At 32.5% G+C, this 15,558-nt stretch overlaps 1 protein-coding gene across 2 annotated transcripts in view; it reads left to right on the top strand.

Annotated features, from left to right (window-relative positions):
* The first annotated feature begins 2,495 nt into the window (after positions 1 to 2,495).
* Positions 2,496 to 15,558, top strand: part of LOC132545933 (activin receptor type-1-like) — a 38,981-nt gene continuing 25,918 nt past the window's right edge. For both annotated transcript variants that reach the window (XM_060209611.1, XM_060209610.1), the window contains exon 1: positions 2,496 to 2,548. In XM_060209611.1, the coding sequence (XP_060065594.1) occupies positions 2,497 to 2,548 (52 nt within the window). In that variant the 5' untranslated portion in view covers position 2,496. The remainder of the gene's footprint in view (positions 2,549 to 15,558) is intronic.

The following is a 15,558-nucleotide window of genomic DNA, read 5'->3' as shown; positions in this document are numbered from 1 at the left end:
TTGACTCTTTGGAATTTATTTCATATCTAGCATGGCAGTTTAAAGAAATGATTCTTTTAGAAAGTTACAAGGTGAATAAGACCAGATGTTCAAGAAAGGTAAGTGTCATCTTCATCCACAGCTCACGTCTTGGACAATCAAATAAGTAATATCAAATTTGAGAATAAGAGCAAGGTTAACAACAACAGAAACACCATACATTCTAACAACCATCTTACATTTAGTATTGGCCAATAAGTTCATTGACTTCAGATTGATATAAGAAAATCGATGGACCATCAAAATAACTTGGGCTATGGTAATCTAATTATATATGCAATATACTTTTTATGTAAACAAATGGAATTTGATAGTTTTAATGAGTAATTCTGGTTCTGTTTCGCTTTATGTTGGTGAAAGTGTATCAAATAGAATTGATTATTTCATCGTGATAATATTGTGTTTCCAAGTTATAACACAGACGTTTGTAGCAGGTGTTATATACGTCTCTGGTTATAATAACCCTGCATTTGCGCTCTTAGCACACAGTATATGGCAAACGTAATTCAACGAGTTGTCTCCCTTCGTATAGATTGAAATCCCGAAAAAAAATGTTAAAATTATCAATTGTAGTAGACTTCGTTTGTAATTTAATGTAGATTTTTTTAACCACTTTGACTTTGTGTGAAACCAAAATTATTTAATTTGATAGAAAATTTCTGAACAACTGCAAACAGCACTGCTTTCTTTTTTTAATTTTCAATAGTGTACACTTTCAGTGTTTTATCAGCACGTCTCTTCTAATCAGACGAACCAAACTGCCGTCAGTACGGAGCACGTTTCTTTTATATCTACAGTTTAAGAATTTATTCATGAAATCAAACTTTAACGTTGTTTATTTTCAACTTACTTGCTTTAATTGCTGATCGTTATGACTACTTGATATACCACTGTACTAAAGAGCAGAACTTGTTTCCGATGTTTTGCTTTAATTTTCCATGTTTTCCCTCTACCCTGTTATCTCACTAGACACCCGCCCGCATATAACGTTCTATCGACTTTAATAAATAGGTGTGGTTGATAGAGCGGTTACGTAAATTAGGAATCTGCTAATCTCATTGAAAACGGTATCATTTTTGTTACCAGATGTCCTTAACTTGATAATGTTAGAGATATGTCTCCCGATGAAATGAACCCAAATATGTCAGAGAATGAAAACCTGAAATCTTAATAGTTTTGTCAGCTACAAAATATAAGAATTAATAGTAAAGAAAAAGGTTTATCCATATTTTTATAAAAAGAAAATATGCATTTCCGTCAAATTCCGTTTTAATGGGAATTGTGCGATAAACATTAGAATTTGAATTTGTCCAGAAAATATTTGAGGTTCTTCAAAGGTAACATATTTGAAAAAAAAAGCGCAGCCAGAAATCATTTGTTTGTAAGATTTAAGATAACAGATTTTTTCATGGAAAAGTCCCACAATTTAATTGTTCTCGTTAAAATCAGAGGTAAACTATTTGTGTTATTGGTGGTGGAAATATTTCTCCCTCCCCTTATTTTACACCAAAAGGCCTATGTTTGTCACAGATCCAGCTCAATGCACCCTTCTGGAATTATTCCTCCTCGTTGAGAGGGCTCTTTCATTGAAATCTGATGGGGAAAAGGGAAATAACACCCCTTCTTTTCCATCCACCCATATTTTAAAACCGTAATATGACAAAAACAGGAAAATAATGTTTATCACTTACACATGTTACTAATCTACCTGATCATTCTATTGTAGAAGATCATCATACAATGCACAAGACAATAATGTATAATTTTAAAATTTACAGCATTGTTAAACTTTGTATAAGTCACCTCCCGCTTCACCGGAACAAGGGGAATTACATAAATATGTATATATACATTACATAGTATTACGGTAATAATTCCGTAGAAAACTATCACACACTGTTGTGTGTTGTATAGCTTAAAATTGTAAGACCCACCGGGACATGTCCAATAGACCCTTTGACACAAACACAAAATTTAACCATATCTACAAAATGTCCATTGATACATCAATACACTTGTACAACAACGTCATGGACTTAGAATTCATTCAAAGTCCGCGGTATAACCGCAAGTACTGATCACAATAACTAATTAATATTCAAATGAGATAATTACCTATTTTTTAAAAATTTATAATGAAATAAATTGTGGCCGGCACCTGTGCATCTCCTCGCGGAGTTAGTTATACTCGTGTTCTCACATCTCCAATAACACAATTTTACAAGGTCACTTCCCCAGGTGCACAAACTGCATTTTATTAGTGTTTTTTGTTGACCCACGGATCCAACGTTTAATTCTAAGACATGAATAATTTCGTACTCGTTCCACGTTTCTTTAAAAACTTTCTCAGGTGTACGTTTTGAATAATAAATATTCATGCCACAACGTCATAATGAATATTCAGTAGGCAGTGTACCGTGAAGGCCTGCCAGTCGTATTTGACATGGCGGAGAAATGATGTCGGCTATATTCTACGTGTGGCTATTTCTAACCATTACACCAGGTTTTGGTGAGTATATTTTCATATTTTAACTGCAGTTTATGTCTATTTTATATTACACATCGAATTTTATTACGACGTATGTCTATTATAGAACTATATCCGAATATCTCTGATTGAAACTCGCCTCGCGAGACGAGGTGCTCGCTTTGTTTACAAGCGGGTACGGTGAGTTGAACCGAGCACTACCAATCATTCGATGGTAATGATAAGTGTACGTCGTTTACATCCGATCTAAAACTATCACGGGATGCCAAAATGTATATAGAATATGTAGATATTGAAAATTTTCTATGAATTTTTATTTTGAGTTTATGAATTGGAGATAGACTTCATGTCACCACCCCGACGTCAACGATCTGACCCGTGTAAGCGCTACATGGAAAGTACAGCATGCCATTATACTATTACTGTAACGCCGGGCATTCATGTATCATAGGGCTTTTTGAAAATTAGAAATTAATTTCAACAAAGATTTAATGAAACTAGGGAGAGAAAATGTTATAATTGTTTTAATATTAATTTAGATTTTAATTTAATAAATACACTGCATAGTGAAACACACCAAACTGCCTGGTTTGTAACCTGTAGGTACGATGTAACTATCTCACAGAGTGGTATCCTCGTTCAAAACAGTCAAAATATGTCAACTTATCAGATCCAGTTTTAGGTGTAACAGATTCGCGATATTGTCCAAGTTAATGCTCTATGGATGATACTACAAAGATTGTTTAAATATGACCTTACAAAAATCCTAAAATTCTCACATTTATAAAAATTTAACGAAAGGTAACAATGATGATATTTTGAGTTTTATACTAAAGCCATTTTTTTAGTTGTGTTCAGATTTGATCCAAGATGAAGGTCCAGCTCATATATATTTTTAGAACAGGAGTCTAGACATATTTCCCCCCATTTTCTTAATAAAAAATATGGAAGAATTAAAACAAAATGAAAAAACTTTACTGAAAATGAAGATGAAACTTTGGATCTTTAGTTTAAGCCTTTATATGAAAAAATTAATTTAATTTTTCTGTATCTTAAAATCCATACTCAGACTATTGGACTGTAAAACTATGCTTTATTGTCTATCATTATATCATGCTCTGTCTGTAGACTGCTGACTTCTCTAATTTCATCAGGTCAGCTTGATGTTGGTCACATTATGACCTGCTTAGATCGTGAAAAATGCTTAAATAGCACAGCATTTCTTTGGGTTTGATTATTTACCAATGTTTAAAAAAATAAGTATAAACTTTTGGATCTATTCAATAATATTCAGCATATCCTAGAATATCATGGAAATTATTTCAGATGTGATAACTATACATCATAATTGATTATAATGTCTTTGATGACCCTTTAATGCACCCTGTCACCTTTGATTTTTGGAAGGCTATGACCATGTATCAGATAATTAGAGGTTGGCAACACCAGTCTGTTATCTAGTGAATAAGTGACATAGGTCACTAATGTTATATACCCTGGAGAGTTTTCCATTGGCTGTTATCAGTCAGTAATTGGTTGTGATGTCATAATTTGAACAATGATATTATGTCATGTTCTGAAAATGGCACCACAAAAATGGCACCACAAAATGGCTGCCTCCGTTTGACTCTGTTTTCCACATTTTGGCTTCAAAACCTGTTAAAATATAAAATTTTCAAGTTATTTCATAAAAAGGAACTTAGATTTGTTTTCCTTTCTTGAAGTTTTAATTTTTGCTTGCCAAAGCTCACAAAAATAAAAACTTCGAAGATTTGTTTTATAAATCTGAAGTGAATGACAAATCATTTAAGATTATGTCTATTGTGTGTTTATATACAGGTACAAGATTCAAGTACTTTAGAAATGTATCAATTTTTCAAATCTTGATAATAACAAAAGATCATATTATTAAAATTTGAGAAAGGTCCATTTAGGTGGAAAATTACCACCAGAATCACATTGGGTTAGGAAGCATTATGAAAAGGAACTCTCCTGCTTAGGTTACTTTTATCTGGTGTCTGAGAATCATACTTATCCTGAAAGTAAACACAGGGGGCGGACTTCTGACTGAAAAGTCAGGGTTGGACTTATTTTACTGGACAAAGTAATTCCCCATAGTTGATAGTCCTTCATGCCTAGTTACCTTGGTTTTCTAGCTTTGTGCTGTACATCTGAAACGAATGGAAGTAACACTGGACAACGGGGATTCAAGGGTTGGCTTACTGTAGATTAAATACATAACAGATAGATTCTGTAGACAGACCAATCTGTATTAAAATTTGTATCATTTTAATGACAGCTTTTGCATAAACAGGTTAAAGGTCATGGTGGTCTTGACTTGTTTCACAGTAAATGAACCAGATATTTAAAATGTTACACGTAAAAAAAATGCACAATTTGAATTTTTCTGCCAGTGATAAATTGATCATCCAATGATAATATGTGTTTCCTTTACATCTGTTAATTCGGCATAATCTTGTTTTCTTAGATATATTTATACATCAACTTCGGTGCAATGATTTTGAAACTTGACTGCTCTCAGTCAGGTAGTTTTGGACAGGTATGGTTGGCGCTGTTGAACTGCCTGTTCCAAATATTCTGCAGTTCAATCTCGGTCCCGATCTTTATCTGAAGTTCTTGTAGGTTCAGCTGTCTGTCTCCGCTGCTGACCAGAAATCAACTTATTTACATTCTGTCCCTGTCCAAAAGGAATATTTAAAAAACTTGCAACTAAAATATCAAGTACATTTACTTATTATTGTTTAGAAGGACCTGAAATATATTTAACTGTGAATAACCCCAGGGAGCCAACATACAAGTTCTGACTCGGTCTACTGAATAGTTATAGGACAAACGACATATACTTCACTTTTCTTAAATCTCATGTTAAATAGGGAATGTTATTTGGTTGTTCTTTTAGAAGAAGATGTCCCGATGTCCTAAAATATAGATGAATCGCTGGGGAGTATTACAGCGACAGGATTATTCTGAAAAGCAATAGATACATGTTTGCCTATTACCAGCCTTGACTTAGTGCTGAATAGGTATGGTATCAGTATTGTACTGTTCACCATTCCTAGTTATACTTAATGATAATTAAATGTGCTGTACCATGGCAGCAGGAAACAAGCCGAAGAAAAAACTTTTAAAGTACGAAAATTGACTGTGATGTCACAGCTGAATTAACCTCACCGAGATTGTTATTAATGTGTAACACAGGTGTTAAACAGGTGGAAGAATGTTTTTTTGTTTGAAATTAGATTGTCAAGACATGTTTCCATGGAAACCTGGAATATTGGGTTTGTCTAGGTAATGTTGGATTAAAGGTAGGATTACTTTCAATTTCGTTCATATACTTTGCAATTAAATTTTGTTTTTACCAGTAGGAGCTGGGTTTGATTAAAAAAAAACTGAAAAAAAACTGTAATTCGATCCATGAGCACCTGTGAAATGCAAGTCAATATATCTACATTGATGTTATGCATTTGTACTGCAAAAAGTTTCAGGCTTGTAGGTTTCAAAACAACACCTGCTAGAAGTATGGCCTTCATCAATTTATAATTAAAGGTTTTACTTCTCTTCAGGTGTTTGTATACAGTTATATACTGTTTGTGTAGAGTACATATAAACTGAAGTCCCATAGTATATTCCTGGTCTTTATCAACTGGACACATTATCAAATTGTATGTTATTGCAATTACCAATTTGCCATGAATGTTGTTGGAACTGAAAAATTTGAGTCCTGGATTCATGCTCTTTCTGTAAGAGTCAGTAAAATTTTAGACACCTTTTCTTTGTAACCGAAAAGTTGCTCTGGACCTGCTAGAAAAAAAATCCTCCAAAAATCACAGAGTCCATGAAACAATTTTTTACTTTACCTGTGCCCATTCCTGCTTTTTGTTGATGAATATATGACATGGCTAGACTTCAAGGAACATGTTAAATTTCATATCATGTTTAATTGCTTGATAGGCCAACATCAATTCAATTTTGGAATTTGGAATTGTGCTCCATCAGGTTATAATATTTATAGGAATTTGTTGGATAAATTTCTGCTTCATGATTGTGATTAGTATAAATGATATTATTTTAGTTACCTGTGATAATAGATATAAAATTGTGAGTCGTCAAGATCTTGTGCAGAAAATTGATGTATGTATGTGTGAACTTCCCCGAGAAGTAAATGGGATAAACAACCGTATTTCTTCTCGTAGAGGTATAGGTCTGCATTCACTTGTGAGGATAAGGTTTTACATAGTCCTTTTAAGAGTAATGACCTTACAGTTGGGATAAATGCCTGCATTATTCCTTGTAAGAATCCAAGCTCACAATTGCATGACTATCATGAAGAAGGTCCTGCTAACTTTTGCCAAAAGTTCACAAGGATTGAAATTCTTGTGATGCACAAAAGATGTGACAGTTTTTGTGAAGTGCACAAGTTTTGACCTTCTTATGAAGCATACAAGGAGTGACATTCTTGTGATGTATATTAGAACTGACATCCTTGTTAAGTACAAAAGATCTGACATTCTAGTGTGAAGCATACAAGAAGTGCCATTCCTGTGAGTACATAAAGTGTGACATTCTTGTGCACACAAGGAGTGACATTCTTGTGAAGTACACAAGGTGTGACATTCTTGTGAAGTACACAAGGTGTGACATTCTGTGAAGTACACAAGGTGTGACATTCTAGTGTGAAGCATACAAGAAGTGACATCCATGTGAAGTACACTCGAACTGACATCCTTGTGAAGTACACTAGAACTGACATCCTTGTGAAGTACCCTAGAACTGACATCCTTGTGAAGTATACCAGAAGTGACATCCTTATGTGGTACACAAAGTGTGACATTCTTGTGAAGTATACAAAGTGTGACATTCTCTTGAAGCTCTTAGGGAGTGATGTTCTTTTGAGGTACACTTGGAGTGACATTTTTGTGAAGTACACAAGGAAATTGGCATTCTTATAAAGTACACATTTTCATGACATTTTTGGTGGAGCACACAGGGAGGGAATTTTCTGCATTGGACAAGTAGGGACATTTCCTATGAACTATGTATGATCATCCTTGTGAGATTGGTTATGGGATTAGGTGTTTTTGCCTGATCTTCTACTTCTATTGAAGAATATCTTGTTTTTTTTTATATATAAATTTTTGAATATTTTCAAGTAAATTTTATTAATCAAATGTATGTTACAGTTAGGTATCATATGATCATTTGCAGAATAAATCTAACCTTGTTTAATACACATCAAAAATTATTCTATAAAATCACGTTTTATTTCCTTTTGGTTTATGGTGAAGTTTAAAATCATTTCAACAAGCCCTTCTGAAGATTTATTTATAGAGGTATGAAAGAGGTTTGTGAATAGCGTAAATAGTCAGGTGCTGGTCTGATCAAGTAGTCGTCTTCAGTAGAAACATTTGTTGACATTAGAATACACTGTTTGATCAGTATCATGTGGACAAACACGTAACAAAGAAGGACCATGTTTGCATGAGGCAACCCTCTCTCATGGTGCTTATGTTCGTTTGTGCAATGTTCCTGTTTAGACCGTCACACTTATCAAAAGAAGTGTTCAGGTAATTTCGTAAATGTAAAGGATACATGTCATTTTTAAGTGTGACTGACAGATACTTCATATCTTTCAATATGTCTGGTTCATTAAATTTGTCTGGTGTATTTCCAAAGCTTTCTCAAATTTTTAAGAGCCAAGGATGTCTCCAATTGACATATTTGCATGTACAGCAGAATACTGATTTGTTTGATTTAATTCCCATAATAGCAGGTGCTTCCCCCGGATTTTAGGAGAATAGGTGTGGAATTGGATGATATTATCTATTGATTCCCCTCCCCCACCTGCAACACCATTCACTTCAACTTAAAAATGTTTTAAAAAAAGGATCAAGGTTCTTGCCTTATTGGTAAATTTCAGATTTCGAGAATGAATGACCAGAGTTTTAGGATGGGTGGGACTCAAATGGGAATTACTGAATATAATGTATTAAAAAAGCAGAAAGTTTTAGGGGAATTAGGACCTGGTTGTCAATCATTACAAACTTTAAAAATGCATTAACATTGAGTTTAAATTTATACTTGACCAAATAAAAAAGAAAATATGATGTGATCTCATACTTTGAAAAATAGTATGCAGATTTTACATGTTAGACAGCTAGCAATGTCTAGGTTGAAGCCTTCCCACGAAGGACTTTGTCTTTACGATTATATTCTGTTTTGTAATCAAGAATACAGCTGGGCTTGATCTGTCTTCGACTTCATTCCACATATTGCTACTCCATTGTCCTTGGTGTGTGTTAGGTCCATCAAACATCCCTTCCTTAGGAAAGTGTGCTGGGACCATCAAATATTGTTTCAGCTTGGCTTTCTAATCACTAAAAGTAGCTAACATTCTGGTACGACAAACAACTGAAAATTGTGATAGATGTTGCAACTATAGTCTAGAGCTCCATCTCCTAATTTCTTTAACATATTCCTCTACTCCTAGCTAGAGAGAGGAGGACGGGGTTTGTCCAAAAGCAGTGTAAGGACTTCAGAAACTTAATTTCTTAAAAAATCAAATGATTGAATTTAAAAGAAAATATGACAATATATACCTTAAATATTACAAGTGAATTTTAAGCATCAAGGTTCCAAGGTCAAGGTTAAGGTGATTTGAACTAGATGTAAAACAATTGTCAGATATATATATTGGTATTTAAACCTAGATCGTTCTCTAGCGGTATATCTGTCTTTTGAACATTTGAGAACTTGAACAGGATAATGCAATGTTTCTGTCATGATATTTTTATCTAACACCATGAAATATTGTCAAAAAGCAGCTGGAATCAAATCAATTTCCAAACTTAGTCTGTCCTAAAAGCTGATTAAAATGTATAACTTCTTCTGTGACATGTGCATTTGGATTTTAGTTTTTTTTCGTGAAATAAAAAGAAATAGTATGTGCATTATAGATCTTCAGAAATGTGAATTGCAGAACAAAATTTTCACTGATTTAAACTTACAGAGATTTTTAGGTAATATTTTGTCTATAACTGTTTGTAATGACATTGCAATATTACAAGGATATTAAAATATACCAAATGTAAAAATCATCCATTCTAAAAATACAGCTGTAAAGGTGTGAAGGAGGTGGATACTATTTTTCATATTACTGCAGATTAATAATTAACATTTCAAAATCTCTAAACAATTTTATATATATGTCTTTATCAAAGGTATATATTTAAAAATTACAATGACAATTCTTACTTTGAGTTGGAATCTATATAAAGAATGCAGATTTTCTGTTTTTGATATTCTGAAAAAAACCCAGCTCATTGACTAAATATGATGTCGAAAAAGGAACAAAAAAACTTCATAACATTTTTTTAATAAAAGACATTAATGACCCCTTTCTTTGCTCTCAAATATGTTTTGGTTATAAAGTTTTTGAAGAGTTTAACAATTTTCCGACAATTGTGAGATGGACAGCCTCTTTTGTATCTAAGGAGATTCCAAATTAAAACCCTGTTTGAATCATTTGTAGTAAATTGTTTCTCTACAATGTAATGTAAAACTATTAGAGGAAGTATGATTTTTCTAATTACTTTTAATAAAGAAATTAGCATAAAGTGTACATTTGCTTGTAAAAAGTTCTTAAAATTGTAGGAAATTCTATTTAAGAAAAATTATTTTTACTTTTTGAATAAAAAAATACTAAGTGATTACGTTATGTAAATGTTATAGCCACCAAAGCTATTTTTTGTGAATTCTATTTCAGAAACATTGATAAATTCATTGTTCAGGAATCCCAGAATTACAAATCCTTCTATGCAGTCTCTAAAACAGCAAGTTGATAGTTATGTAAAAATAACGTCATCTTATAAAATTATAAAAATTTGACAAAATGTTGTTTTAGAAAATCAAGATTAAGGTCTGCTGTAGGACAATAACTTTGTATAAGATGTATCTACATTCAAAAGCAAGCGTTTACAGTTTTTACCTTATCTTTATTGTACTTTATTTATAAGTTAATATCTCCATCTTATCAGTACCTTTTGTTTTTATTTTTTCTCAAATGAACACCATATACCATATAGTCCATGTTTTTTGTGAGGACAATGTTTTTTTGCTATACTGCAGTCTTTTTTGGTGATTGCAAAAAAATTTAATCTCTGAAATAATGAGACATGTTTTAGATGTTTTTATACATCCAGATCATAATATTTTAATTTCATAAAACACAATTTGATTGTTTTAAAGGAAAATCATGAAAATTTTGACCTTTGAAAATTACCAGCAGTACATATTATGGATCCAAAATAAGAATAGGTCTGTTCAAGCACTTTTTATCTAAATCTCTAGTTGTACTAGGTACATTTGTATTTTGAAAATTTCAGAACACGAAACAGGAAAATACAATGTATCTGGCATGATATTATTCTCTAAAATCAGAAAACATTGTCAAAATACAGTTGGAATCACATCATTTTCCAAACCTAGTCTGTCTTAAAAACTGTTTAAATATATATATGACTTTTTCTGTTGTGACATACGTCTCCAAAAATTTTTTTTTTCTAAATGAAATGAAAACAGAAAAGATTTATGTTACAAATCTTGAGAAATGTGAATTCGCGGAACAAAAATTTCAGTGATTTAAGTTTACTACAGAGATTTCTAGGTGATATATAGTTTACAGCTATTTGTAGTGATGTTGTGTAACAGTACATGACTACCCAGTATGTAATAGAGAAGTACGTTAAATCTTCTCAAGTTTAAAACCTACTGATATTGATTTGCTATTCTATCACGATACAGAGAGGGTTAAACTCATATATAATAATTATTTTAAACGGATATTTCTTTTGTGAAAGTAATGTAAACATCAAAATTGATGGAAGATTAATGTTTTTGTACAGAAACATGAACAGTTGATCCTATAGATGCATGTGTATCACACACTGCTGGATAAATTTCTGTTAAATTCTACCAAAACATAATTGTCCTGTGGTATATTTTGATAATTTTTTATATAAAATGATAAATCAATAAGATTGTTCAGTATGAAAATATAATGTGCATGGTACTTGTTTGAGAGAGAGCGGGAAGGGAGGCAAAGGCAGAGGGGGAGGGGTTGAAGGAGGTTGTGGGAGGCTCTGATGGTGGTAATCGTGATAGCTCAGTCCCAATGACATGGAACAAAGCAACATCAAGTTAGGTTCTGAGGTATTTAAATTGATATCTTTTGGCATTTGGTGTTTGTGTTGGTGTGTTGTGCCTTCAGCAAGATGCTTTATCCTAATTACTTTGGAAACCATGTTGTGGGCCTTCTGTATGCTGTTCAATGAAATAGTCACCAGCTACTGTAAGGATGACCCTGGTTGTTGATGGGAATAAATAAAGTATTTAAATAAACCATAATAAAATTAGCAGTGTCATTGAAAATCAAACCATTTAGGATTCCTTTCACAATTAATTGAAGGCTTGCAGCTTACTTACACACAAATGAATTGTTAGATTGATATTAGTAAAATTAATATGCTTTTTCCTAATCAAACCATTGTCATGTTGCCTAGGTGCTGCACTGTTTTTTGTCACCAGATAAAAAATACCACACAGATTCCTGCATCTTCAACAAGGTGATACAGAACTTTCGTCCAGACATATTTCAAATATTTAAAGAGAACAACAATGACAAAAAATGAAAGTTTGATATGGTTAATATGAATTTCAGTTTGTTATATATAATAAAAAAAAAATCTAAAATATTTGTTTATTGAGGTGAAAATCATGCTCAGATTTGAGGTATTGTTATTGAATGTTTTAATGTATAAACATGACAAGTATGGAAAGAGAAAACTGATTCTTATCAGAATATCTCATATGTTGATATTACATCATATATCCCAGAGAAAAGTATCTGTGTTCAACATGATATCCTGCAATAGTACTTATGTTGATGAATGTGAACACCTGGCTCCTTTTATTCAAAGGTTGGTGAGCTTATAAATTCTCTCTTACATTAGTTGTTACATTACATGTTTACAGTGTTGTTTATAACTTTGATTTGGTTTATAACAAAAAAAAGTTCTTTTAATAAATTTGTTATTTCATAAATTTGAGTTGTTGGGCATTAGCCAAAGATTCTACTTGTTAAGTCTATCTTTTCCAGGTGCTGTAAACATAAACATATGTTAGCAATAATCTCATTGTCTAGTACAAAAAATATTACGCTGAAATAAGATTGCACCGATAGCAATTTCTTAATGTTAATTTCATCTCATATTGGATGTAATGATGTACTAAAATTGGATTTTGCTTAATTAGATATGTTTTTTGGGAAACAGAATTCATTCAAGAAGGGAAACAGTTTTAATGAGGTCATTGTAAGGTGATATAAGGACATAAACTTCGAAATTTAAAGAGGAAAACATATTTTGAAGTTCTTAAGATTTTGATTTAACAATTGGTTTTAAAATATTCTGAGATTTGTCAGTTTGAAGTGATCTGGTAAACGTTACCACCTCTTTCTGTTGAGACTGTGAACAGAAAGTAGTAGGTTTATTTTGAGGTGTAATGAAGGGTTTTAAACAGGAGAGGTGTGAGGCAGCGCTCCGACATGTTATGTAATATTAGCATTTTACTTCTGTGATAAAAAGGAAACGTGATCAATATAACCTGTAAAATCGATATCAATATATAATATGTTAAAGCGTCTTTCAATTTGGCAATGTTGTGAAACCTAGTCTCTCTGATCATGACAATTGATTTCAATAGATGAATGATATAAATGACAACAACTGTAAAATTATCTTAATATGCTTAATCATCAGGGGGTCCAACATATTTGGTATATATACAAATCGTGCATAATTTGGTTTGTATGTACACATATGGCAGCAAATGTCTGCTTTGTAGGCTAGTGGTGATTAAAACATCACAGAATTCTCACTTTGTTAAGATATACTGGTAACACGGTGACAAGATTTGGCTTCACATTTAGAAGGCCAGTTATTTTCAATTATGAAACAAATTTTATGACATTGCTTATGATATTTTGCTTTTTGTATTGTATAAAATGTTTCTACTCCTGAAGAATTAGTGCAAATAATTGCAAGGAATTTCCTAAGAATAAAACATTTCTCTGTCCTAGAAGTAAGGGGAGACTACTCTCATTCAATTTGCTTTCAAATTGCAAAGAAGCATAAAAATAGGTACAAATTTTTTTGTGATTTTGCTATTAATTTGTTGGATGTATATATTGGCCTTTGTTATCACTAATTGATGCTGCTGTAAAATTTCAAATTTGTCCGCTTAATACACTGTAATACACTGAAAACTGCTTAATATCATGTGACATTAACTGACATGACATTAAGTGGTTTCCACTCTATAGTATTATACATCCCTGATATATAGCATATTAAATCCAAGCTTGTTACATATATTTAATATAGATCTGGGAAACAACTTCTGTAGGCATGACAACCATACCAGACTGCCTTGTTAAATTTGAGGTATTAGTTACAGCCTTTTGGGTCAGGTTTCTGACGCAAAGAGTTTAACATGCTGTGACTTTTCTTATCAGTTTAGTCAAACACCTTATTACTTTTCCATTGGTACATATGTACATGTAATTATACAGAATGTTATGAAGGTTTGGAGTACAAACAATATGTGTTATCCATCAGGAAGAGAGTGGTTTTCATATCTCTTCTCCTCTAAGCAAAGCCTTCTCATGCAGTAGTGAGCAATATGTCCAGTTTCCTCGTTCCACAAAGCTTGGTGATGTCAGTTAAAACTTTAAACATATGTTCAAATCATGGCCATTATTAGATATAATATATTTGTAAAACATCGTCTAATCTTTGTTCTTCTTACTTGTCCTTTACTTTTCGTAGTCTCATGTTATTTGAGTTGTCAACTTTATTTTTTCCACTGGGTAAAGTTTAATATGATGCAAGTAGCCTGGGCTTCGTGAAAAATGTGGAATTATTGAATCTCTTATGAGGATAAAAAGTAAAATCTAATGCTATAAATTAGTATTGCTGATTGTTCAGGTGTCTTATTGTCCATTTGTCTTATTTTCCGTGTGTCTGATTAGTTAATTACAGCCCTGTTTTATATTTAGAAAACTTCTTCACACTTTCCTGTATTATGCAGCAAGTATAGAATGTACCATCATTCATATATCTTAAGAATATTCTTGTACCTATTTCCAGTTACTATTTGAGAAGTAAATTATGTACATATACAAGATTTCCATTAGCCTGTTAATTTGTGAGGAATGAGAAATCATAATCTTCAATGGAAGCCAAATTAACTGAATTTTTATCACATGATCATTTTCTATGTCTGCTTTATATCTATGGTCTTTGTTCTACCCAACACAACTTAGTTTGGAGGGTGTACTGGAATCACACTCTGTCTGTTTGTTTCCTCCTAATCTGGTGAACCGATTCCAATTCATAGGAATAGAAAGGACCTTATGTAGACGTGCATGCAACTTTAGTTAATGTTAACTGGTAACTGTAATAATAATGGCCATTACTCCTTGATCATTCAACAGATTTTATTATTTGACATGGCAAATGGTATAACTGATTAAAACATAGCGGGATACATGAGGTGTTTAGAAACAGTTACTATGGCAACATAATTCTGGCCTCAGTTTAATAAAAATTTAGATACTTTCCGATTTTGACAAACTGTGGTATATTTGGGTAAATGGATTCCAAATTTCCCTGTTTGGGTTTCATGTATTGTAATTAAAACAAGGAGTCAACTGACTAAAAGTCAAGGTCACTGTGTCAAAGGTCAAGGTCAACCCCCCTGACCCCCCTTTTATGTCTTCATGTCCTTAAAATGTAGAGGTCACTAGGACTGAAACTAAAACCATGATGAATGAACTCTTTGCATTTGCAAGAGGTATAAGTTATCCTCAGGATGACAGATCTAGTTAACTGTGACATCTGTAGGGGGTATTAGTTATCCTCAGGATGACAGTTCTAGTTAACTGTGACGTCATC

This window comes from Ylistrum balloti, unplaced genomic scaffold (genome assembly GCF_031769215.1).
Source record: "Ylistrum balloti isolate Yb309-2 unplaced genomic scaffold, AGI_CSIRO_Ybal_v1 Utg369868, whole genome shotgun sequence".
Taxonomy (NCBI): Eukaryota; Metazoa; Mollusca; class Bivalvia; order Pectinida; family Pectinidae; genus Ylistrum; species Ylistrum balloti.
The sequence above is the reverse complement of the archived record's forward strand: the minus strand, read 5'-3'. Positions and strand labels throughout refer to the sequence as shown.